The sequence below is a fragment of the Myripristis murdjan genome, chromosome 5 (assembly GCF_902150065.1).
Source record: "Myripristis murdjan chromosome 5, fMyrMur1.1, whole genome shotgun sequence".
In the NCBI taxonomy this organism is placed as follows: Eukaryota; Metazoa; Chordata; class Actinopteri; order Holocentriformes; family Holocentridae; genus Myripristis; species Myripristis murdjan.
Window position 1 is genome coordinate 24,204,489 of NC_043984.1, and position 26,129 is coordinate 24,230,617.

At 43.7% G+C, this 26,129-nt stretch overlaps 1 protein-coding gene across 1 annotated transcript in view; it reads left to right on the forward strand.

The window, feature by feature from the left end:
• plxna1b (plexin A1b) overlaps positions 1 to 26,129 on the forward strand; it is a 226,067-nt gene that overhangs the window by 172,310 nt on the left and 27,628 nt on the right. Inside the window, exons 11-18 of the mRNA XM_030051792.1 lie at positions 765 to 861; positions 3,291 to 3,481; positions 11,307 to 11,458; positions 15,319 to 15,442; positions 15,618 to 15,754; positions 19,270 to 19,437; positions 23,181 to 23,274; positions 24,508 to 24,744. Coding sequence (XP_029907652.1) covers positions 765 to 861; positions 3,291 to 3,481; positions 11,307 to 11,458; positions 15,319 to 15,442; positions 15,618 to 15,754; positions 19,270 to 19,437; positions 23,181 to 23,274; positions 24,508 to 24,744 — 1,200 coding nt within the window. The remainder of the gene's footprint in view (positions 1 to 764; positions 862 to 3,290; positions 3,482 to 11,306; positions 11,459 to 15,318; positions 15,443 to 15,617; positions 15,755 to 19,269; positions 19,438 to 23,180; positions 23,275 to 24,507; positions 24,745 to 26,129) is intronic.

Consider the following 26,129-nt stretch of genomic DNA (forward strand, 5'->3'; position numbering starts at 1 on the left):
ATCTGCGGAGCCCTTGATGAATGAAGAGTATTTTTAGAGGCTTTTGTATACGCATGTACCTGACTGTTTTGCTCAGTGTGTGTGTGGAGTTTTTCGTTTATTTATTTATTTATTTATTTTGGTGGAGATGCATTTTATTTTCTAGTTAAAATCAGCTGTTAGCAATTTATTTGCGGTATGTGGGTGTGGATGTGTGTTTGTGTGTGTGTGTGTGTGTGTGTTTCTGGGGGGATGTTCTCCGAGGAGCTGTTGCTGCGTTATTCTCTCAGTAAATGCTTTGCTATCACATTACCGCTTTTGAAGCTTGTTGACTCATTTAGAGCGATTCCATACAAATGATTATGCTGACTACGAGTCAATTACATTTCAACTCTTATTAGTTCAGGATGCAAAAATGAAATTAGATGAGAATATTATTATTGAAGATATATTACGCTTTTCATTCATCACTTGAATGGAATGAGTCACACATTGATGGGGATTCCAATCTCTTTTAATCAGCTCTGTGCTCTGGCAGCCAGCGGAGGATGTGCTGCGTGTTAAAATCACAATCTAGCCTGTCTCTCATCACTCATTTTTATGGCGCTTCTACTCCGTGAGCACCGCGGGGCATGACATTACCCCCAGCCACCAGCCGAAGTGGGCTCACTCTCGGCTGTGGCTGCTCAGTGTTTGTTTGTAACAGAAATTTTGCAGCATGTTGTCATGTGTGGCCAACCATAAATGCTAATCCCATTGTGTGTGTGTGTTGTCGTCTGTTTCAGTATAACTACGAGGGCAATGACATCAGCGACCTGCCGGTGGACCTTTCCGTGGTTTGGAACGGCAACTTTGTCATCGACAACCCCTACAATATCAAAGGTGAGTTAGCACTGTCACTGTGACCAAGGTAGTAGGTAAGAGCTGCTAAATGGTATAAATGGGTTTATTTTAGACTCCTAGTTCCATCAACACAATGCCCAAAGTCTCCTCACTTCATGAGTGTCATGAGAAAATGGGAATAGGACTGCCATTCGGTAAAAAACAGAGTTCCTTTCTCTTTTTATTAACAATTCCTGATCAGTTGTAATGTTTAACATCACACATCACAGTAACTGCTCACCTTACATTTTAAAACCATCATCTCCAGGCTAGTCTTAGCCAGTAAAACAGCTCGTAAAAGCCCCAACCCAGAACCTGCTGGAGCTCACACAAGGACTGCAGCTCGGTGAAAACCAGCACCAACTGCATAGTAAATCATTTATAATGTGACCAGAAGACCTCGGCTAGCCCATCTTCTGCAATTGATATTCTTGGTCTGTTAGCAGCGCAAACACGTTGCTTACTGCAGACCTACTTAAGAATGAGTGTGTGTATGCGAGAGAGAGAGGGAGAGAGAGAGAGAGAGAGAGAGAGATACTGGTATAGTATGCCACTGAACTATGGACATTGCAGGTATATGTTAGATGTCTAAGATACCTGTGAAAGATTGCAACTCCACTGCGTGAACTTTTGCCCTCACACCTGTGTACCAGCACGCAAGAGGGTGACAGCTCCTTTCATAATTCATATACAAGAATGCAGCTGGTGTTTTTAAACTAGCCACGGAGGCTTTATATAACAATAATGATAATAATAATGAAAAATAAAGCTTCACAAAGCATTCAGTTGATGTGTATGCCTGACCGCAGGGAAGCTATGCAACAATGCAGTGAATATTAATTATGTATGTAAAAATGTATACCTATCTCAATATCACTGACGGTGACTCTACACCCTGTGGTTTAACATCTTTTTGTGAACAGCGTTCCCCAACCCCGATAACCACGCCTTACTTTCCAAACAAAGGAACATGTGGATAATGATTAGACATACACACACATACTGTGCTACACACACACACACACCACTGTGGCAGAAGACAATGAGATCATGTCTGTCGGATGTAATTACTAGTGAGGCGGTCTTTATAGTGTTGCCTCAATAATTATTGTGACCTGTACAGCGCAGCAGGGGGGCTGTGACACTGCCCTCCTGCTGTGAAGTAAAGTAACATCATCAGCTGCAACCAGCACCCTCCATATAGGCTGACATGCATGCAGAGTTTTGTACAACAGAGGGAGCAAAGTTGTGAGAAGATGGTTAAACGCACAGCAAGCAACATGGAGATTTTGAAGGTGAATTTGTCCCTTTGTGTCATGCTATAGTTTTTCTATGCAATCACTGAAGGGATACTTACATCAAAGCCTGTCGTCTGTGAGGCTGTGAGGTCATTGTCATTTTGATGATGATATAAGCAGTGCTACTAAAAGAGGATAATGATACATTGCCACTTTGTTCCATTGTAGCTTTGTTACCGGCTCTACTGTAGATGTGCCAAATGTGTTTGAACATAAAGTGATGGTTTATGAGCCATAGTGTACTTTGTCTCACTGCCACACGTTTTGTTGCATTCAGCAGAGCAGCCCATTGTGCTGCATGACACAAATGACATTGTAGGCACCAATTTATCCCAAATGGAGAAGGATTTTTGTTGTTCAGTGCTGCAATCCACAGTGGCAGGGTGTTTACGCTCATGAAGGCGACATAACATGCTTTGAGAGCGGTGTAGTTCTCCCAAGGACAAAGTGACGCTGAATGGCATCCGTAACATGCAGCGACATTGGCAGTTTACAATATCAGTGGCATGCATCAGTGTCTATGCTTTGTGTGTTATCTCCAGCGGAAATCTACTGGAGTGCTTCCCGAGGCGACCTACAGCCTAAAGAGCGCTCTCTCTCTCACACTCTCTCTCTCTCACACTCTCTCTCTCTCTCTCTCTCTCTCTCCCTCCCTCCGCCCTATTTCTCAATCATGATAATCATCTGGTAGAGTGCAAGTGATGCTCGCTCATCTTAAATACTGATATGTTAATGTAATTAGAGAGGAGTCATTTAGCAGCCGGTAATTGGTACAGGGCTACTTTAAAGTTGTTCCATGACCAATGGGATTTGGGGATGGGATAGAGGAAGCAAAACAAACCAAAAAACAAGAACGATCCATCTGCACAGTTCCTGCGGCCGCAGGGAACTTTGTTCTAGCGCAAGGGAGGAGGGTTTGAAGGGTTTAGAGTGGGAGATGGGGGAATATTTAGATGGATTTTGGTTCATTTTTGTAGTCTTCAAACTGTTCTCTGCAGGTTGCTTATCTATTGGATTTGTTTTTACTGTATTCATGTAACACAAGCTGAATTGATTCCCATTCCGCTTCCACACTTTCCCCTTTCTTTCTTGCGCCCTTCATCATCCTCTTTCTTCTCCTCTCCTCGCCAGCCCATCTGTATAAGTGCTACGCGCTGAGGGACAGCTGTGGGATGTGTCTGAAGGCAGATCCCAGGTTCGAATGCGGCTGGTGCGTTCAGGAGAAGAAGTGCTCACTCAGACAGGAGTGCACTCCCCCAGAGAGCAGCTGGATGCATGCCACCACCGGGAACAGCCGCTGTGCGCACCCCAAGATCACCAAGGTAGGCCACAGTGTAATGGCACACACACACACACACACACACACGCATGATGTACAAACATGTATACATGCCATTGTGCTTAGTGTATAACAGTCATCTTACTAAACTAACCAGGTAACATTTGGGCTGAATGATATATCAATACTATATTGAAATTATGATATAAGACTAGTCTTTGGTATTCTAACATTGTGATATTGCACAAGAGATGCAATTTTTTTTTTACTTACTAGACTGTTCTAGCCATTATTTTTGTTACCTCAACCTGCTTAGTCATCATATTCACATTACTAATGATTGTTTATGTAAGCCTCTTATTTGTAGATATCTTATCACAGCACCAATAGTCATCCCTAGAATCCACAATATTATCACAATATTAATATTGAGTTGTTTGGCCTAAAACAGAGTTAATATTTGATTCTGCACAATGCCTATCGCCCAGCTTTAGGTAACAGAAGAACTTTATTACCGTTTTTCAAAGAAATTAGCAGAACCTGAAATTACTGAGTTGCATATAAAACAGCATATAACAAATAGCATAAACAGCTTATAAAAAAGCAATAAAACTGGTACCAACAGGGATACATAGGTCAGGGAACATTCTAACCACATAGTATTTTGTAATTACATTCAAATTCTTGCCACAGCTGAATTTAAGATCCAGGAGACACTTAAGCTAATGTTGGGTGAGGGTCGCCCAGCAGCTCAACTTCCCAAACAACAAACAGGTCAGGTCATTTAAGAAGAGGAGACGGGGAGGAGGCGGGGGGAGGCTCAAGGGCAACAGCCAGTGTCAGGTGCTATAAGTAAAACCTCAAACTTAAGATCCACCTTCGGGCATGGATCAGAAACTTGACAAAGTCAGTCCCTAATTAAAAGTTAGTTTTCGCTGGGAAGCGGCTCTGTTTTCCTCCCGGTGCCGCGTCATTGTTTTGTCTCAGCGAGTTAAGGGTACGTCGTCGGGAGGGGAGGCAGCAGGGAGGATGGACAAGTTAGGAGCTGTCACAGTGACTGCAACCACAACACAGATGGGTCGGCCAGGAGGAGGCAGGCCGCGCACACCAAGACTGAACACACTGACATGATGAGAGATGATGGCTATGCCGCATGCGCGCACACACACACACACACACACCTGGGTACAGGGAGAGGGAGAGGGTGGGAGTCTGGTGTGTGTGTTTGCGTGTGAGAGATAGACAAAGAGAGACAAAGTGTGTGTGTGTGTGTGCACATGAGCCTGACAGGCCGGGTGAGTCAAGGCGTCTACACACCATGGCGTACCCATCTGCTGCCGCTGGTAACCGTGGTGGTGGTCCTCGTCTGACTGTGACCCGGGTCACCGTCCATACAGCCCACCACTGGGACTGACATATACACACACAAACGCACTCAGCACTCACACACACACATATTCACGCTCACCTGGAGCCCGGTTTGAGAGCCAGCCGCTCCTGAATAAGACGCTTGAAGACGTGCACTCTCTCACTCGTCAGCATTGTTCTCCTTGCTCACTCACCCTCGTCGTTCTCTCTCTCATTTTTTTTCCACACTTCTCCGTCGCTGCTTTTTTTTTCTTTCTTTTTTTTTAATTCAGTCCTATCTCAAACAAGACGAAGCATCTGTGTCAGTCAGAACGGGCACCATTTCTCAGCTTTTTAAATGAGTGTGAAATATATGTATGGTGTATAATGCATGCCCATTTTACTGACACAGACTTGTATGGCTCAAGCCCTCAGTACATTTCCTGTGTGACACGGGTTCGTCTTTCTGAATGCATAATGGAGATATTGGATAATTGGGGCACTGGCACATAGATAAAACCTTTAGCTAATGCTCTCTCTCTCTCTCTTTCTCTCTCTCTCTCTCTCCCTCTCATTTTTTCTTCTCTTCTCTCGCTTCCTGCTCGCTTCAGTTATCTCTTTGAAACAACCGCGTAGAGGCAGTTGGGTTGGTTGTGTGTGTGTGTGTGTGTGTGTGTGTGTGTGTGTGTGTGTGTGTGTGTGTGTGTAAGAGAGCTGGGAAAGTGTGTTATATGAAGGATGAGGAGGGATGGATGTGCATACGGACGGGTAAATCCTGGCCTCGGGGCAAGATGTTGGTGGCAGTCAAAAAGCAGGCGTAGAAGAGCTTCAAAAACAGCGAGGGGGAGAAATGGAGGTTTGAACACAAGGCGGAGGGGAAGAAGAGACAAAGAAGAAGGGAGCGGATCCGCCACTGTGACACCCAAGGAGGTGTTATCACAAAACCACACTTCCAGCCTCACCTCTCCTCTCCACCTTTGACATTTTCGACGTGACATTTAATGCGAGAGGAACATCTGCGGCCGACAAAGAAAATCTCGCCTCTCCTTCTGCCATATCATCCTTTAGTCCTCCCAAAGAGCATCGCATCCGCCACACAAATTGAATATTACTCCACTTCTTATACCGTCCGTTTGGTTCAAATCCCTCTTTCCCTCCGTTTGAACCCTTTTTCTCCGGGCTGCTTTGTTCATTTCTACAGCGCTGCTAGCTGCTGTGTGGCCATTAGCTAACGGATTAGCTGCTAATTTCATTTGGACCAGAGAGCGTGTGTTCAACTGGGAAAGAAATGCCAGTGGAAGGGAGGAGGCACATACAGACACACACGCACACACACGCACACACACACACACATGCACAGAGCCACCCAGGGCTTTCAGAGCCGCAAGTGTTAAACCCATTTTGTATCATTTCCGAGTGTGCTATTGCCCACTTGATGTTGTTCAATAGTGCGCAATGGGGTACTATTTCACTAATAGTTCTGGCGCCTAAGTACTATTCCCCAAAAACAACACTTGACGCTCTAGGCTGGAAATGCTCCGTTTTAACCATTGCCACTTCACCATTAATCTATAGAATTTAGTTGTTAAGCGATTTAAGTGCTATTTTTTACCGTGCCGGACTGCGTGTTTTCCTCTGATTTCTAGCACCGTGCACTAGATTAATTAGTACTCCATTCACAAACAAGCCAGATCTCTGGGGAATCAATGTGGGTGTGCACAAATGCACACATTCACAGAGACAAAACACACACACACACACACACAGTGACAAACACACTCTTGGATGTAAGATTTTCTGAAAATTAAAGATAGAAATGCACATTAACTACAACACACAATAAGAAGCCTGTTTGGTATCTTGAAAATCAGACTGACAGACTGACACAGCACACGCATATACACAAACACATACACACACACACACACACACACACACACACACATATGCAGTGTGTCGCTGTCTCCCGGTGTAGTGTAGCAGTGTCCTAGTGCTGGCCTTGGCTGCTGCCTGGCCCTCCATCATCCATCATCGCCTGCCTGGCTTCTCCTAGGGGACAGGAAGAGCATTACAGCTAGCCCTCGGAAACCAATTAAAACAACACAGGCCATGCTTGTGTGTGTGTGTGTGTGTGCGCGCGCGCGCGTTGCATATTTTCTGCTTTTGTGTGTGTTCATGTCAGTTTGTGAGAAAGTGTGTACACATGTGTTTGTGTGTGTGTGTGTGTGTGTGTGTGTGTGTGTGTCCAGTCTCTTGGCCCATGTGCTTGTGAAAGGCCACTGATTTCTCCCCCATGTATTGTTAAGCCGCAATATTGGCCTTTGCCGGACATGCTGGGTTAAGCTCTTTCTTTCTCTCGCTCTCTCTCCGTCACTCTCTCTATCCCTATTTCATGCTTCCCTACATATTTTCTCTCTCAACTTCTCTATTTTCTTGTCCTTCCTTTACTCCCTCCCTTCATGTATCCTCTGTCTCTCTCTCCCTCTCTCCTTCCTTCCCACCTTAGCCATCTATGCTTTCTCCTCCCTGTTGTCGAACCTCTTGATCCCTTTTTCTTCCTCTCTCTTTTCTTCTCTCCCTCCCTTAAATTTCTCCACCACTTCTTCCCTCATCTGTCCCCACCTTCTGTCCTACTTGCCTCCCCCCATCACAGACGCACACACAGATACACACACACACACACCATTGAGAGAGTTGTCTCTCTTTAGAGGTCTGTATCGACCAGTCTCTGGTGGTTTGCCATTGTGTTTTAAAGCTGAACATTGTGTCTCGTTGTCACAGCCTCGAGAGAGAAACAGGCCAGTGCTTAATAAACACCCACACTCTATTTGAACAAAACTGCCGATTTGCCTTAAATTGCTTGGACTTGTGCCTTGATAACCCTTGACAATGAAATTCTCGAATGATGATGAAATTCACAGTCATCAAGGTGAGATTAGGACCGGGTGTCAGCACGATGGTCCGTCCTGATGTAAGAGCCTTACAGCCAGACACCAAGTCAAATTTCAGCACGCTGTTTTTATAATTCTTTCCAAATGTAAACGTGCTCCAGTCAGGGTTAGACCTCATCCGAATCCGACCTGAGGCCATTTTGCTGCATGTCATCCCCCCTCTCTCTCTTTCCCGCCTTTCCTGTCTCTCTATTGTGACTGTCAAATAAAGCAGAAATGTGTCCCAAAAAAAAAACACATTAGTTACCTTAGTGTGATTTAGACTTAAAAGTCAATAGTCAAAGCTGTAGCCCTTGTGTTTGTATTCTGGGACTCAATTCTTTGGAATAAACATTGCTGATTATTTTGTGTCTGTAAGGCTTTATGCCTCCAAACAAAATATTTTCCACCTAGTCACATGTCAACATTTATTAGTGAAGACTTATCCCTGCCTCCCCCTCCTCTGCGCTCCCTTCATTTCCCCCGTCACTCTGAGTAGCTTTTCTCTTCTCTCCCAGATCCCTCTTTCATATCGTAGATAAGACCTCAGCAAGCCTATGCTGGGTTCATATCCATCTTTCTCTCTCTCTCTCTATCTCTCTCCCTCTCTCTCTCTTTCTGCCTGCCCCCCCACCCCGTCTTTCTCTCTGTCTCTGACTAGCAGATGCTATCTGTGCACCGCTGCTCAGCCGGCCACAATAGGCGTCACACAAAGCCTCCGACACAACGGGACAAGTCAGAGATGGAGAGAAAAAAGGGAGTTTGAATGGGTGTAGAGCGCTGCGACAGCGAGAGGAGAATAGAGCGAGTGTTTAGGCTGGTGGCTTTTATCAAAAAGGGTTTTTGTTTGTGTTGTTTAGTTGTGGATGTAGCGACTTGTGTGTGTGTTTTGATAAGCCAGTGCTTATAGAGAAAGAGAGATTTGATTACCATATCTGAAGACTCTGACTGTGTGCCACTCACTCTTTTGTCTCCAGCAAAAAAACATGTGCATTCAGGCACATTGACGAAGACAGAGAGAGAGAATTACAGAGACACAAGTCCAAAAGGGGGGAAGGAGGGGGTGAAAAACAGCAAGGGAGGGAGAGGGGAACTTAGGCGCAAATAAGGGCCATCAGCCAAGCCAGTGTTAGGTGGAAAACGCTCCTTAATTATATCACTGTGGCATTTCAGCTATATGTGTTTGTATATATATGTGTATATATATATATATATATATATATATATGTGTGTGTGTGTGTGTGTGTGTGTGTGTGCGCTTTTGCGTTGAGTCCTGAACTGCTGTGGCCTTCACTAACTTGCACCTTTGGCATAATGATGTTAGACTAGGCCTCACTGCTGTGCTACGGGGCTGAAAAACAGAGTTGCAGAGGGAGGGGGATTGATAATTTTGTACTCAAGAAAAAGAACGAGCGCAAAAGGCTAGATGCACATAATCATTTTTGGTACCCATGCAGTTTTTATCCCCATTATGACCCATTCCATATCCATTACAATGTTCTCACCTCTTACCTTTTCACAGTCTGATGACAGCAGGAACTGACAAATCTGTTACAGGTGCCGTTGCTAAAATCACAGCCAGGCAGCAAAAATACAAATTTGATTTGTCTCGGCGAGAGTTTCAAAATATGTGGTTTGAACGGGAGCATACAAGTCTGGCAGTAGCGCTTTTGCAGCTTAGTCTTGCCTATTGCCACATATCTATATGAATCTTTGTTGATTATTGCTCTTCAGATGTCCATGTTTATTTACAGTGTACACATATGGCACCATTTGGCTACATTATGTCAGTGTCAGGTAGATGAAACCAATTTACCAGATATATTGTTGTGGAGAAATCTAGCTGTTGAAAGAAATCCTAAAATATGCATGCAAGTTAAAGCAGTCACAACTTACAAGACTTCAGCTTCCACAAATCATAGCATTCATCTGATTGGACGTGTCTACAGTCTGTTTTTGTTGCCAGTCGAAACACCTGCTGGAGCGGTCGAGCAGAAACCTAACAGTAGCTCATATGTTTCTATGAAAATCAAACACAAAATTATCTAACATTAGTCAGATGTCCAAGACATTGCTTGGGTAAACAAACAAAAATAAACTGTCCAACAGGAAGACGCTTGATAATGACTTTGGTAACTAACTGACTGATAACCCTGTTGTTAACATTGTTTGCTAATTTAATTGCATTGTCAAATCTGTTTTGTCTTAAAGATTTAAAAAAATATATTTTACAAAGCCCATTCATGCTGTTCTACATTTTTCATTTTCAGTTTTCATTTTGTACTATGTGGAAAAATGCATGTAAATGTACAGTATTTCCCCACTTAATAGCCCGGGCGTTTAATCCGCAAAATCAACTTGGACCCCAGGCGTTTAAAAGAACCAGGCGGCTATTCGCTGCAGGCCTTTATTTATTTTTGCACAGACCTGCACCAGGCCATTATTGTGATGACAGTTACTGTCCAACATATTTACAGTCGGTCGATTTAAGATTACGGTACACCCTTTTTTTCTAACGTTAGCTAGCGCTCTTATTTTGACAGAAAACGGAAAACCCGCACAATTATTGTGCGGCTAACTGTTTACTGCTGCAAAAATAAGGTGAATAGCCTTATTTTGGGTTACCTCAATATAATGCAAATAATCACCCCAGTGGTTATTCGGGTGGGCGTTTAATACACAAAATGGGTGCAGACCCCAGGCGTTTAAAAGAACCAGGCGGCTCTTTGCGGCCCAGCGATTAATTGGTGAAATACAGTATCTGGTTTTCTTCCATCAGACACAGTGGAAGGATCAACAACACGTTAGTTTCAGACCTCGTTCATGTACACTCATGTAACGGTTTTACTGTTGATAAGAGTGAAGAAAGAGTGCCGGAGAGAGCGCAATCACTCAGCATTTATCTTATCTTTCCTTTACGGCCAAAACAAGGTCAAAATGTGACCTTACAACCTCCGTCTCTACCCGCCAGCCGCTCACACACGTCCCACCTTCCCCCACACACGGTAGCGCCAGGACAAATGACCGCACCCCACCACCACCCAGCGCTAATCCAATTAGCCCTAGCACTAATCATGCTAGTAGTGACTGATGATCACGGGGGCCATTGTCTGGGTTGCGGCCTAGATGAATGGGAGCGTGATTAGCGACTGGGCTAGCCTCGGGTAGCCATTAGCACCTCCGCACACCTTTCATGGACCCCAAGGGGAAAGAGGGGGAGCGGAGGTCGCCGTGTGCAGTAATTGTGTTCGGTAGATTAATCGTCACAAGGTTAAATAAGAGATTTAGGTAAAGGTTTGATGGGTGGGTCTGGGTTAAGTGCATGAGTCGGCAGATTGTGCATGTTTTGACTGAGTTGAGTTGCAGTTAATGAATCTACGGTAATTTTTCATCTCACTAATTGAACTGGCAAGTATTTGATTCAACCTTAATGGGAATTGACCTTAATGATTTTAGTGAATTGTGAACTATACGCACTAATGGTACTGCTTTGGATAAAGGCATCCACCAAATGGATTTTATTAATGGATTCTGTTATTCTGACTTATTTATCTCCTCTTTTGTCCCGCTTGATTTGTTTTCTCCATCCAGCTGTTCCCAGAAACGGGGCCTAGACAAGGAGGAACCATGCTGACCATCACAGGGGAGAACCTGGGCCTGCAGTTCAAAGATATCCAGAACGGGGTTCGCATCGGCAAGGTGGCCTGCAACCCGCAGGAGGACCAGTACATCAGCGCTGAGCAGTACGTTGACACCATGTCTGTTTTTTTTCCTCCTCTTGCGTGCACTCTCTTTTTCTTCTTTTTTTGGTCCTGTGGTGCTCCTCCCCTCTCTGCCTCTGTCCAATATTGATGTGACACTGAGTGCTAAAAACAACACTCTCTGACTCTCTGTCAGACCTGGACTTTTCAGTAAAACCTCCAAAGGTTAAATGCTGCTTTCCCCTTGAAGCAAAACCAATTCCCTGAAGCAAGCTCACAGTGGGTTTTCAGCTCCTCCACTCTTTGCTGCTGAGAAGTGAAATTCATGCAAATATTTTATGACATTAGCAGTTCTCAAAAACCAGCACTGCATCGTTATAGCTACCAAGAAATGTCTTTGTTAAGGCTTGCACTAAAACTGCTCTGTGCCGTAGCCATCTATAATTCCCTTTTCTCTTTTTTTTCTTGAATTCATCCAAAAGTACAAGCAATACAATTTTGGGCGTGAAAAAATTGGGGACACTCGTCACAGCTGGAGACGTCCTCAGTATTCTGTTACCAACTATGTAACTGTCACTCGCAGACAAATGCTCCATTTGGTTAGCTCTGCAGTCCAATCCCAACAGAATTTGTTTTCTCTGTTCCCCCTCACCAAGAAGGGAACATAAAAAAATGTGATGTTGATGGTTTGACAGTCAGGACAATAGTGTGCCGCACAGCTCTTGCCAATGATGACAGATGTCCCCAAAATGGGTTCAGAAATATGCAAGTGATGTATCAACCTTGATTAAATGCAGTCATGTTGTGGTATTCATACAGAACAGCCTCTTTTTGCATTTGGAGTTTTAGAGTAAACTCAGATGGCTCAATCGAGTAACTTTTTTCGTTATTTCATGTTCACTTTGTCCTAATGACTGTATCTCAAACCACAAAGGCCTCAACATTTAAACTCCATCATCTCCATAACGCCACATTGGCCCGTTGCCATGCCACCCAGAGGAGGAGGGCGCGGCTGGCAGTGAGGCTGTCATGCTAATTAAAAGTGATGTCAGCCATGCGGTGCCATTAGCTGGCCGATTGGTCTCGTCATCCCCCCTGACCCCATCAGAGCTGCAACACAGCAGACAGGATGGGGTCACGGAACTGACAGCACAGGGTCAAAGGTCAACTGCTGGGCAGAGGGGAGCGAAGGAGGTGTGCTGACTCGGAGAACATAGACATGATGTAGATGTGCTGTTCTCACCCAGCTTTTCACATGTCTCTCTCTGTCTCTCTCTCTTAGCACTTGTAGTTCATGCAGCCGGCATGCATCACACAGTTTCTGGAACATATTATTTTTATAGTGCTTTGGATGGCATTCTCCTGTTTCTAATTTTTAATTGGAATAGAATTAAAAGTAGCAAAATGTTGCACCGCTGGCTCTTTGAATACTAGTAAGCCTGTAAGTTGCAATATTTATTGGTTGAATTGTTGGATTTGATTCCACCGTAAAAAGAGTAAATTCTTTAGCCAGTAACGAGAAAAAAAAGTGCCAGTTATCTCGATTTATTGCATTATTAGTAGTCTCTATATGACGGCTGACCTGAATTTACCATATGTTCTATTTTTTACAGCCTAATTACAGGTGTAATTTAAAGCATCGCCATCCTTACAAGTCTACTGTAAAATCAGCCTGACTCTGACATTATTCTGTCTAACCACGTAATAGCAGCTCAGTGTAGCCACCTGTTATTTGTGCAGTAATGATGCAACCAAGGCTGTGTTTCTACTGGAGAGCTGTCCACAATTGTAATCATGGCCCCAATCGCAGCAGGAGACCCAGAAATAAATGAAATCGGGGAAAACACACTCACACACACACATACACACACACACACCATCGGAATGCCGATATCATTGTCGTGGCAACAGCGTTGTTGCCGTGGCCACCCGCAGGGAGGCTGGAAGCAAGGGAGTTAATAACTCATCTCAAGGAGACGTGGGTACGGAGGGAGTAGTGGGGGTAGAGAGGTGTGTAGGGAACAAGCTCGTGTTAATCAACTGCTCTCACTTTCACTCTCTCTCTCTCTCTCTCTCTCTCTCTCTCTCTCTCTCTCTCTCTCTCGCACTCGCACTCTTTTTCAGTTCAATCAAAATGGCTTTATTGGCACGGAACAAACATACTTATTGTCAAAGAATCTACATGTTACCATATCCAAGTTAAAACATAGTGAAGACACAGATAAAACAAGAGAATCTAATGACATCTAAACAATTCTATACAGGACAAATTAGATAGATTAATATTAATAGTTCATCTAATGAGAAATTAGATACATCAATCACAAATTAGATACATTAATCTATACAGTTTATCTAATGATAGGTGTTTTTTTTTTTTTTTAGGTTTAGGCCCTTGAATTATGACATGTATGATGTACTTGGCAGCTAATGTGGCATGCTCACGTCTTTCTCCAAAAATTAGTTGGACTCATTTTGTGAGATATTTTTAAAGTTGTGGTGCAGTTTAGGGAGGTAAGCCTGGCCTCTCCGGGCAGCAGCTCTGCCTGTGTCGGCCTGTTTCTACAAGCAGGCTGCGCTCACTGAGTCTGGATCCACTCAAGGGTTTTCTCAGTTTACTCTCAATCTCAATGCTTAGGTATTCTGCAAGTTTGTATTCTCTATTTAAGGTTGAACATGTTTCTAATTTACTCTGGGATTTTATTATTTCATTCCAATCTTTTTCCTAGTGTGTTTTTTGTTTGGTAATAATTTGGTTTGGCCAGATAAACTAAGGGCTGTGTTGGTGTTTTGGCGTGTTCACTGATGTGAGCTCCAGAATCATCTGGCAGAAGGCAGTCGTTTTCTTGTTTATCTCCTGGCACTGAGGGGCTTTATAATGTTAAGACTGGGGATTGCTGTTTTTTAAATGGTGATAAATTTGATGGCTCTTTTTTTAATTGCGATTATGAGGGGGTATTGACTTAATTCTGCTTTGCATGCAGAGTTTGGCACACTTCTGTGTACTCTGAGTATTGATTTGCAGAGCTCTGCATGCAGGGCTCAACTGGACACTTGTCCCAGTTCTTAAAATATTGTTTGTTATTGTTATTGTTATTTGTTATTATTGATTTCACTGCCATACAGTAGAAATGGTGCAATTATTGATTTAAAAATTTTGAGCCAGTTTTGAATTGGTATGTCATATAGTATTTTTTTGATGGCTTAGGAAGGGGAAAAAAAAGGTTCTCATACTAGATTGCACTGAAAGCCCCCCCCACCCCCACCCCCCCCTCTTTCTCTCTCTGCCGCTCTCTCTCCCCTTTCCTCAATCTGATTCATTCGGTCTGGCTAATTAACAGTCAATTGTATTTCCAGTGGGTGTAACATGCAGTAAGTGTGTGTGTGTGTGTTCTCCCCCCTGGGCTATGCTGCCACTCTTCCTTTCGTTCAGTCATTTCTCCACTGGATTTTCATTTGGCCAGCCAGTGCCCAGGGCCAAGTGCAAGGCCTATGGTTCTACAGTACGAGCTAATACAGACACACACACACACACACACACACACACACAGACACACACAGACAGGACACCTCCCACTCTTGATGGTACATTTGGTCTAACTGTATTTATTATTCTGAACAAGGCCACAGATTGAGTCTGGTCTATGGCAAAGACAATTTTTTGACTTGGACAGAACAGAAGAAAAATGTCAGTGGAAATCCCATTTCCCTTCACTTCACTCTCTTTCCCTTGCTTGGTCTTTTTTAAGCCAAGCGTCGACCATTCTCATGAACAAACACATTTACTGCAATAAAATTCACATATTTCTCTGGGCAATACAGATGCTAAAGATGTGTTTCTCTCCACCTCCCCGTGTCTCTCTCTCTCTCTCTCTCTCTCTCTCTCTCTCTCTCTCTCTCAGGATTGTGTGTCGGCTGAACGATGCAACAGGTTACCGGGTGCAGGAGGCTCAGGTGGAAGTGTGTGTGAGGGACTGCATACACCCTGACTACAAAGCCGTCTCAAGCAAGGCCTTCACCTTTGTGGTAAGTGTGTGTGTGTGTGTGTGTGTGTCAGTGTCACAACCTCACCCATCTGAGGTACTGACAGATGAACCGAAGCTATATTGATGTCACTTGGTATTGCATTTGACATCCCTGGACAAGCCAAGCACCCATACGTGACCCCGTGTGCTTTGCCCCTCTGTGTGCCCCTCCCCAGTCTCCGTACTTTACCCGTGTCCACCCGTCCAACGGGCCGCTGTCTGGAGGCACCAGGATCACCATTGATGGCAGCCACCTGAACGCAGGCAGCGCCGTAAGCGTGAAGATAGGACTGCATCCCTGCCGCTTTGAGAGGTGAGAAAATCCAGTGTCATCGAAATGATGTTATAGCCCAAAAATGGGTTGAATCCTGCTGTACTGACAAAGAGAGGCACAGAAGTCTGCTTTTAGATGAGTGATGCTTTCAAATCTTGTAATCTACAGATGGTTAAGTTCACATCTTCTGCCCTACAATGGCAAACAACTGTTTTTGTCAGTCTTAAAGGTTTAAATTTTGTTTAGAAAGAATAATACCCTCAAGATTATGATGGTCTCTGATATACATGAGATAGTAGATACAGCTGGAAGTAGATTATTTACATACGCAGCTTTTTTTTTGCGACACATGGGTGTGATGTTCTCCCTACTCATTCAGTATTGTCTTTGGCTTTGTTGGGCAACGTTGTGGACAATCATAGATAATGACAATAGAGGTTATGTGCTTCAGGTGATTTATAACATTGAGTCCCCAAATTATAAGAAGTGGTTGCATGAGACCTGAACACTCACAGGCTCATTGGTGTTGCAAGATGTTTGTATCAAATTTCTGTTATTTCATCAGAGGGCTGCGAGTTTGTTGTCTAGTGATTTCCCTAGTAGAGGAGTTGTTTAAAAGTCGACCAATTTAAGTTTATTTTGTATAATATCACCATGACATTACACCATCTGAGGTTTCTGGCTTCCACTTCAAAAGAGATAGTGTACTGTCATGTTTACTGTCATGATGACTGAGGTTTTTTTTTTTTTTTTTTTTTTTTTCCCTCTGGGACTTCCTTGGTCACACTGCCATCTTTTCTCCTCTTTCGTGTCTCATAATGACAGTGATTTTATATTAGAAACTCATTGTGTGCCTTTGACTCACAACAGCTGTGAAAATACATAAAAGCACTCGGTAGCATGACCCACTGTAAAGGACAACGGTTGTTGTGAGAGTGGTGGTATAGCATTTCTCAGGGGAGCCAATATCATTGTTCAGTTATTCTGTAAATGCTTAAGTGCATATGTGAAGTGCATGACCCACGCATAGCTGTAATTTGGAGGCAAAGATATAATATTTCTGGTAATTGTTAATTCAGATTTTCTCCGCTTTGAACCCATGTTTGAAAAATATAATTCGATTTAAAGAGGTTTTTTTTTTGTTTTTGTTTTTATTTTTGTATGAGTTTTTAATAATCTACCACTGCTGTCATCAGTTGTCAGTCTGCAAGAGTTGTGCCAGGATTTCAAGAAAAGGAGACATGGATCCAATTTGATATGTTGATGACTCTTAATTCCTCAAGCCAAGAACTCTATTGTTTCTTGTAGTCCTTTCCTGGCAACAGCAAACTGAGCTCTGGACTAAATCCACTCATGTATGGTGTCTGACAGATGGCAGAGGAAAGAAACCTCACAGAGAAGACTGTCAGAGCACCTCGACAACAAGCACCTGGATAATAGACTGACAGGAAGATCCGGGCAGAGCCTACAGCCATCAAGATGATTAAATATTTTTATAGGTTTCTCTTTTACATTTTCTACATGCAGCTGACACTTTTGACCAGAGCGATTTCAAATGAGTGTACCTCTTTGGAAGAATAAGCTTAAATTTGTTCATTATTGAAATTACAACCAATTCATGGTGTGAAGAATAAGCTCCATAGCGCTGTGACAATATTTCTGTAATCATCGAACGATCAAATAAGAGAGACGTGCTAGGAAGAGAAATAAAAACCTTGGGAGAGAGGTGGTAAGGTGGTAATTGAGAGCAAATTTGATATAACACTTTTGTTGTTATAGCAGTTTCCTGCTTGGGCAGCAAGCGACAGGCTAAACTAATGAGCTTGGGCCTATCAAGTTCTTTTTATATCATATCAAAGGAGAAAAGTAAAGGCCAATTTAAAGTACTGTGGCACATCTTCAGAAAGGTGAACATAATAGTCTTGGCCTTTCATTCACTGAGCAGCAATAACCTTTATGGCCAAAGTAATGAACTGGTTGAGTCCATCTCTTTAATGTGTCTTTGTATTCAGCGGGGCCTCCGCTTTAATCAAAACCTATTTACCCCGAGTCACTCATCCTCTTATCTCCCTCTGCAACCCCCTTTCTTTCATTCTCTTTTCTTTCTTTCTCTATCCCCTCTTGGCTTTCTTTTGTGCGACAGCAACCTTGTCAAAAATACGTACGTGGTACCATAGGCGCTCTCGACAGCGACGGTGTTGTGAAAAGGGTTGCCATGGAAACCCAGCACTGGCGGAATGTGGAAAACCTTTTTTTCCCCTGTCCTTTTTTTTTCCTCTTCTATCTTCATCCCCTCTTCTCTTCAGTCCTCTCCCCATCTGAGCGTTAGTGGAGGGCGCTGTTGAAATTGCCTCCTGGGAGACAGCGTGGATGTGCCCGGCAAAACCGCCGCTTCCCCCCTTTTTGCTTTCTTTCCCTGTTTCTTTTCTCAGTCTCCCCACCCCACTACCCCACTGCAAGCCGCCAGGATAGCACCACCAAAATAGATTTTCACTCTTTCATCTTCTCCATCGTCTTCCCGTCTTTCTGTGGATTTCACTTTCACAGGAGATAACGGGGGAGGATTTGTGTACGGATCAGCTTGCTCTTCTCGTGTTGGAAAATTTCACACTGTGCTGCCTGGCATGGCACTCGCACAATACACACACACACACACACACACACACCCATTTAAACACATAGGCAGTGCACTGAAACACATAGGCAGACAATGAGTGGCTGACAAAAAATATATACATTAACACAGTGTTATTAATGCACTGCTTGCATACCGTGTGGACTGTTCATGCAACTCCACAATGCCTTTGCACAGTGCAGACCTATTGCAAACCTGCATAATGTGCTGCTTGTACGCACTCTGTCCAAGAGGCGGTCGTACCCTCGTCGCTCGGCCAGCAGCATTTCCCTCTGACAGGGCCGGGGACGGTGCAGTGAGGCACTGGAGTGCAGCGCAAAGTTTCTGGCAGTGGCACAAAGTTTCCCAGCAGGCCACAGCTGGCTGCCTGTCTGCTAGGGAGGGGGTTACATCACACAGAGAGACAACCAGCCTGATCTGCCACTTCAGATCTATCAGCCAGAGAGAGAGAGAGAGAGAGGGATGGAGAGAGAAAGAGAAGGAGAAAGAGAGAGAGAGAGAGAGAGAGAGAGAGAGAGAGAGAGAGAGAGAGCAGGGCTTTGAAGTGCAGCACTCGGTTATACAGGCTGATGAAACCACGGCTGGCCAGGCTGAAAGATGTTGGCCTCTGAGATAGCTGACTGTTTCTGTGTGTTTATGTGTGGATGTGCCTTCTTTTTCTCATATCTGATGAATATTTTATACACAATTTAAAGACTGAAGTAGGATTTTTTTTTTTTGTTTTTCCTCACTTTTGTTTTGTCCATCTCTGGGCCTGTCAGGGAGTCGTCTCCCAAATCCTCGAAATCCTCCTACAGCCTCTACATCTTCTCGTGCAGGTCCTTGGACCAGATTCTTCTAAGACTGGTATCCCCCTGCTGTCCTATTAACATCTTTCTCTTTCTTCTTCTCTGTCTTTCTTCTTCTCCTGTTCTCTCAGGCGGAGCAGCAAGGAGATTGTGTGTGTGACTCCGGCTGGCCAGGCCGCAGGCAACACCCCGGTCATGGTGGATATCAATGCGGCTGAGCTAAGGAACCCAGAGGTCAAGTTCAACTACACTGAAGATCCCACCATCCTCAAGATCGAGCCCGACTGGAGTATCGCCAGGTGAGGAGACACACGGAGCCTTTACCTAACCTTAGTCCAGGCGCTGAATCCTGGATGGGGGCCGAGATGTCATGCAGATCACAGAGAAGATCCAGTGTTGCATAGAAGCATCCTTGGAGTGCAGTGATCATGAAAACGTGACTTGGTGATTGATTAATTCAAGTTCAAGATCAAGATCCACCACTGTTTCCAAACAGTGAAAGGCTTGCTCACAAACAACCCACTAATTAATTCTCGAAACTATGATATATACCAATCTCATGCATAAGATGAATCAACCCTAGAGGTAAACCACATGGTGCGATTTTGAGTGTAGCCTAGAAAATTGGTCAGTATTTGCATGTGTTGGCCTAATTGTTTAATGCAGCACAGGTCTGCACCCCCCGCTGCTCTATATGATGAGCTCCATCAACTGTCATTGTATAATGCAGCAGGGCTTACATTATGTATGCTATACATCAGTACAAACTTAGGGGTTTGATCTACAATTCTGCTTGATGTGCATCTATAAAGCAGACACATACAGATGCATGTACACATTAAAGAAAAAAATTCAGCCATTATTTATTAATCCCTTGTGGTGATTCTGCCATACATTGATGTCTTGTTCTAGTAAGCTTGCTGGCTAATCTGAAATATGAACTCACGGTAAAAAGCGATAAGTTTGTTATTCTGGTGGCATACTCCCTGGCTCAGTCTTGGAGCAAAACTAAGTAAACATTCCTCTCCATATTCAGACTCGTCTTGCATTCAAAGAAATATTCTTTATTCTGTTTATCTTTATGTTTCAAAAGTAAATCTTTGAGAGCAGGAACAGCAGGAAAGGAGGCTCCTGAAGCAGTGCAGTGCTGGTTGATGAGCTGCAGTACAGATGCATCTGTAAATATTACTTGACTTATTGAAATGAGACTACATAGCCACAGGAATATTTCCCAAGCAAACACAAGCTGTGTTGTGGAGAAAAAGGAGGGAGCTTCCAAATGCTAATGGGCTCCCTAGCATGACCTAGAAACTCCTTACTCCTCAGCTCCTCAGAAAAAAGCTAGCACACGTACACACACACACACACACACACACACACACACACACACACACACACTTTCTGTGGACTGTCTCATTTACCTCTGAAGTATTATTCCAGGAACTTCTCATCTGTTTTGAGCTCTTTACTATTTTGTTGTTGTTCTTTTTCTGTCATTGCTGCCTTTTGAAACTTCTCACTCACTACTCCACATTTACATTCATATATATGTGTGTGTGTGTGTGTGTGTGTGTGTTTATAGATAGATAGAAAAATAAATATATCGACAGATAAACAGAAGAGGCTCTTTTTCATTATTTGGATGCATGTTGTATCCAGTTATTAACAAAAGAAGAAATTCTGATCTAGCAATGTAAATATTCATCTAAGGACACACAGGTATCTGACTGACAGGTGTGTCTCGGGTCAACCCAAAACAGATTTAAATGCCAGACAAAATGTCCACTAGGGAGTGGAACAATCCATGACACCGGTATCACCGGGGATTGAGGTGAAAATGGGTGCAACGTTAAAAACTCTGCAGGGAGACAGAAGGTCTCTCATCATGCGAGAGAGGTGTGAGTGGATGAGAAGTCTCATTTGAGATGGGATGACCGATGCGGTAAAGTGAAACAAGAAGAGAGTGGTGGCTGTAGCCCCGGGAGGAGGAAATGACCTCGGTACTCGCCTCGTGTTTGGTTTTTCACTCAGTTCTCCCAGAGGAAATGCATGGTTCTCCAGGCCAATTGCTCTCGTATTTACCAAGCTATTTTGTCGCCACATCCCCCTTGGTGACCCTGGTGCTGGGGTTATTTCAAACAGTGCCCAGCCGCTGCAGCCCAAAACACAAATCTGACATGACTAAGGCTTGTTCTCCTGCCTGCTGTGGATGTAGGGGAGAGAGCAGTGGAGATTCTTAAGCAAACAACTCAAACATTCATGCACTGCAGAAATGATACGACAATATATCCTGTTTGCAATGTATTACAACGTACACAGCACATTATGAGGTATTTGATTGTTCCTCCTCTCTGAGAATTACCGTCTTGGAGTGTTGTCTCACACCGAAGCAAAGCACTTTCCACAAAGCTGTTTACAGCCGTCTGTGCTCACAGCTCTGTGCGGTGCTAACTATTTCACTCAGAAAGGTGCGTGCAAATCTTCAGTAATGGAGTCCTTTGTCTGCTCAGTTTCCACATCAGTCCCCGTCCAACCACTTAAACATCTGTCTGTCTCCCCAACACCCGTCAGCAAACCTAACCGCTCCTCAGCCTCGCTGCAGACACGTCGACTGACTTTCTCTCCTGCCAGCTCCCCAGCCCCCTAATCCACTTCCAGCATGAGGCCTGCTGTCACCCCAAGGCCCGGGACTGGCCTCACCTCCTTTCCCTAGACACCAGCTCCATCTGGCCCCCACAAAACATGGCCAACTCCCTGGATGTGGATGTTTTCTCTTGGCTGGCTTTTGTGTGTGTGTGTGTGTGTGTGTGTGTGTGTGTGTGTTTGTATGTGTGTGTTTGCTGACATCGCAGGACACTGTAATTCCACCATGGATTAGTGTTTGGTTGATTAGCTAGCAAGTCCACAGTTATTCCACAGAGAAAAGATACTAGAGCCAATGAGATAGCCATGTTAACAGCTGCTATCTTTTAATAGAATGTTTTTTTTTTCTCTCTCTCTCTCTCTCTCTCAGAGTTGTTATGGTAGATTCTTTGGCTTTGGGACATATGGACAGTGATAGAGCATGCAAACTAGAGCCTGTTTTAGTATTGTATCATCTTGCCGTTGCATGTGTTTATGAAAGCTAGCAGTGAAACGGACAGTGTTGTTATTGCTAGCCATTGTGCACATGCTGTGAGGTTATTGTTGATCGGGCTGATGATGACTCATTGTGGCACTGGGCTTCAAGCCTTGCTTTAAACACTCCACTTTTTCGGTTGTACGCCAACTTGCTGTCGGACTGCCTCACATCAGATTAAGTTCTGCCTCTCAGGCCAGCAGAAAGCTGTGGAAAAGGCAGAGTGGGGGAACAGGACTCTCACCCATATTACCTGTGCCTCCATCGATCAGCCACTTAGACCTGAATAGGTCATAAGTGTAAGGTTACAGGACAGTATTTCAAATCCATGACAGCTCTGCAGTTTCTGAATGTACCTTAAGTTCATTATGGTATTTTTCTCATAGTGTCTCCCAGGCTTTTAAGAGGCAGTGAGGAAAGGCTCCAATTTTTAGATGTTGGGTTTCAGTAGAGATATTACGTATTTGCTTCCTTCCTTCCCTTTAGCACCCATAATGGTTTAAACAAGCTTTTAACATTCATGGAAGAGCTTTGGCATTACTATCATTACCTGAAAATGAGCTGCAATGAATAAGCAGGTGGAAGGCTACATCAGGAGCAAGCATTAACATTAAATCGCCAACTGGAGGGCCCTCTTGGCTCCCACTGAGAACAGATTTATTAACATTTATCTCTACAGATAGGTTTGCTGAATAGTTAATGCTCTTGTACCTCACAAGAAAAAGTACTACAAGAGATCCATGAATTTGTGACTCTGAAAAAATGTGGTTTGTTTGATTTTTTTTTTTTTTAATCTATTTTGTTTTTGTTATTTGAAATACATATTTTCCCAGGTCTAATGGTGCCTTGTCATGGGGGTTCTTATTAATGATGTTTGACTAGATTTCCTGAAGCTAATGTCTTTTTCCTTCCTCTCTTTTCTAGTGGAGGAACCCTTTTGACCATTACTGGAACCAATCTGGCAACCATCAAGGAGCCCAAAATGAGAGCCAAGTATGGAGCTGCCAAGTCAGTCAATGTAAGTGGTTGAACCCAGACACCTGCACACGATCTTTATTGACAAAACAAAAAAAGAAATGTCTTGGCAAGTGAGGAGGAGTGGGACAGATATAGAAACACAGACACAAAGGATCTCTTCACTCTCTCCATCTCTGGCTCTGGCTCTGGCTCTCTTTTTCTGTTTTTCTTTGGAAAAACACATTGACACACACACAAGTACACCTGGGATGTAGACGTGCACATACACACACACACACACACACACACACTCCTGACCTGTCGGTCACCCAGCCAAGGGCCTGTTTTCTGTGTGTTTTTGATGTTGAATTTCCTTTTAGCAGTTTAACCTTTGAAATGTCAACCAGCAATAAAGCCGCTGTGGCAAATCCCCTCCTCTTCACCTAGCACCACGGGGCTCAGCTAACCTTTCTCCCACTGCCCCCCGCTTACTCTACCTTGAAAAAAAAAAAAAAAAATTAAAAAATAAATAAAAATAAAACATCCATTCTTTTCTTTGTCCCCAACTCTGCAACCACTTTTACTCACATGCTTTCACTGACATGTACGCTTTATTCTGTTTCCTCATTGGGGCTTAATGACCCTGTTTGCGTGTACCAGTAAAGTGATTGCGATGTACTGCATGGTCCATAATGCAACATACCCAAATATCTCTGTAGCCATGCCATGTTATTATTACTGGCCAGTGGCTAACTTCTCCTGTTTCTTTCTATGTCATTACGGTCTAATTTGTTCTTCAGTGACTGAGTTTAGAGTCGAGCCCCACTGGGGATTTTGAGATGATATCGACACTGATTACAACACTGATGTTATTAAGCCTGCCTCTTCCTCATTATGTCATTATGGAGACATTTAATCACCCACGTCACAACAAGAGCATGCCTTAATCTGCCCTCTGTATCAGCTATCATAACATATGACCACTCAGGTATTAACATTACCTCTTACAAAAGGATTTTAAATGGACCTTTTGTTTATTTCTCCACATCGGTGCCATTTTGATGCCATTCAGTGTCAATGCAGATGACAGTGGCAACAAAACAGATAAGCAATTAAAACACAAGGACAAGATTAACCTTAACTCTTCATGTTTGACTTTGTTTCACATGTTCTCACCCCTCGCTTCTTCTTCTTCTTTCGTCTCCCTGCCTTTGTCTGTCCCTTGCTATTTCTCTGACTACCTGTCTACCTCACTCACTCTCTCTCTCTTCTTCCTCTCCCTCTCTCTCTCCAGAACTGTACGGTTGTCAATAACACGGTGATGGTGTGTCTGGCGCCCTCTGTGGCCGGATCAGACAAGGGCTTCTCAGAGGCGGGCAGCAGCCCTGATGAGATCGGCTTCATCATGGACGATGTGCGCTCGGTGCTGGTGGTCAATGAGAGCTTCAGCTACCATCCAGACCCCGTGTTCGAACCCCTGAGCCCCACAGGCATGCTGGAGCTGAAGCCCAGCTCGCCCCTCATACTCAAGGTGAGTGGCTCTGTGCTCTGTGCATTGATCTGCTCTGATCCCACCTGCACCAGGCTTTTCTTTACATTCATCTCATCCTCTTTCTTTTGTGGATCTCTTGTAAGACACAAGAGATCCACAAAAGGACGCTGCAGGTCTCTTTGTGTATTACTTTTTCTCTCACTGGCTTTTCCTTTTCTCACTTCTTGCACCTTATCTCTTTCTCTTTTGTGCTTTTTTACCTTCTTCTTTTCTCTCTCCTTTCTCACAAAATAGGCCAGAATTGGAAGTGATGGTCCTGGTTAGGGAAGGGAAATGGTTTTGATATCAGAGCAGACAGTCTTAGGTTGCAGTTCTGTACAAATGGTTCTACAATCACTTTGTGCCCAATATTGTTCTATATTCAAGATGGAGACCTAATGTGGAAGCTATATCTAAAGACAAAGCAGCATTTTGACCAAAAATAAGCTGAAAATAGTCTTTTGTGTTAGTGCTCAGTTGACACACCAGTAGAGCAGCAATAGCTGATAGCAGTGCACTACTAATGTTGAGTATTGTGTAGCTGTGAAAAGCTGAATCTCGCAAATAGTCATTTTAGAAAATGCTGTGCCGACCTCCTAGTCAGCATCCAGCGCTGATAAGACACTGACAGGCATTTGAAAAGACTCACTCCAAACAGTCCTGTGTAGACAGTTTCCATCCTCCTCCCTCTCACTTTGAGAGCTTTTCTTTCAGTGCAGCCTTCTTTCAGAATTGACTCAACCTTGAAAGACGTTACTTCTTTCCCTCCTATCTCCGATGGGGTTTGGAGACCTTTAAAAGAAAAAAGTACTTTCCAAAACATGCCCTTTAAAATCAGACGCAAAGAAAAATAACGTATATTAAGTGGAACCATACACCTCTTTGCCACCTGCTCAATTTTTTTATCAGATAAGTTCTGATGAGAGTTCATAACTGTGTTTACTCCAAACCGTAAAGGCACTTTTCTCACACGTTTGAATCCAAATTGCATTTAAAAAGGCATTGCCCCACCCACCCGCGCTGTGTTTTGTCATCTCACCTCTCCCCTTGAACTTCAAAGCCGTTCAGGAGCAAGAGAAAAAAATTATCACGCAATTTCATGGAAAAATAAAGCCTTTTTTCTCTCGGCCAATCAGGATGGAGTTTTAGGAATGAAGAATTGCACTCCTTTCCCCATAACTTTAAATAAAAATTCTATAATGAAAAGCTTTGATTGCCTCACCGTGTTCCGGGTAAAGAGTTTCAGAAATAAGCAGCACAGGAATGGCATCCTATTAAATAATTGCAGAGAAATTAGACGTGCATAGAGATTTTCCAAGCAATTAATTCCTCCCCCTCTGCAAACGCGTGGTGGATGGGGAGCGGTGGGGGTGAATGCTGGGTAG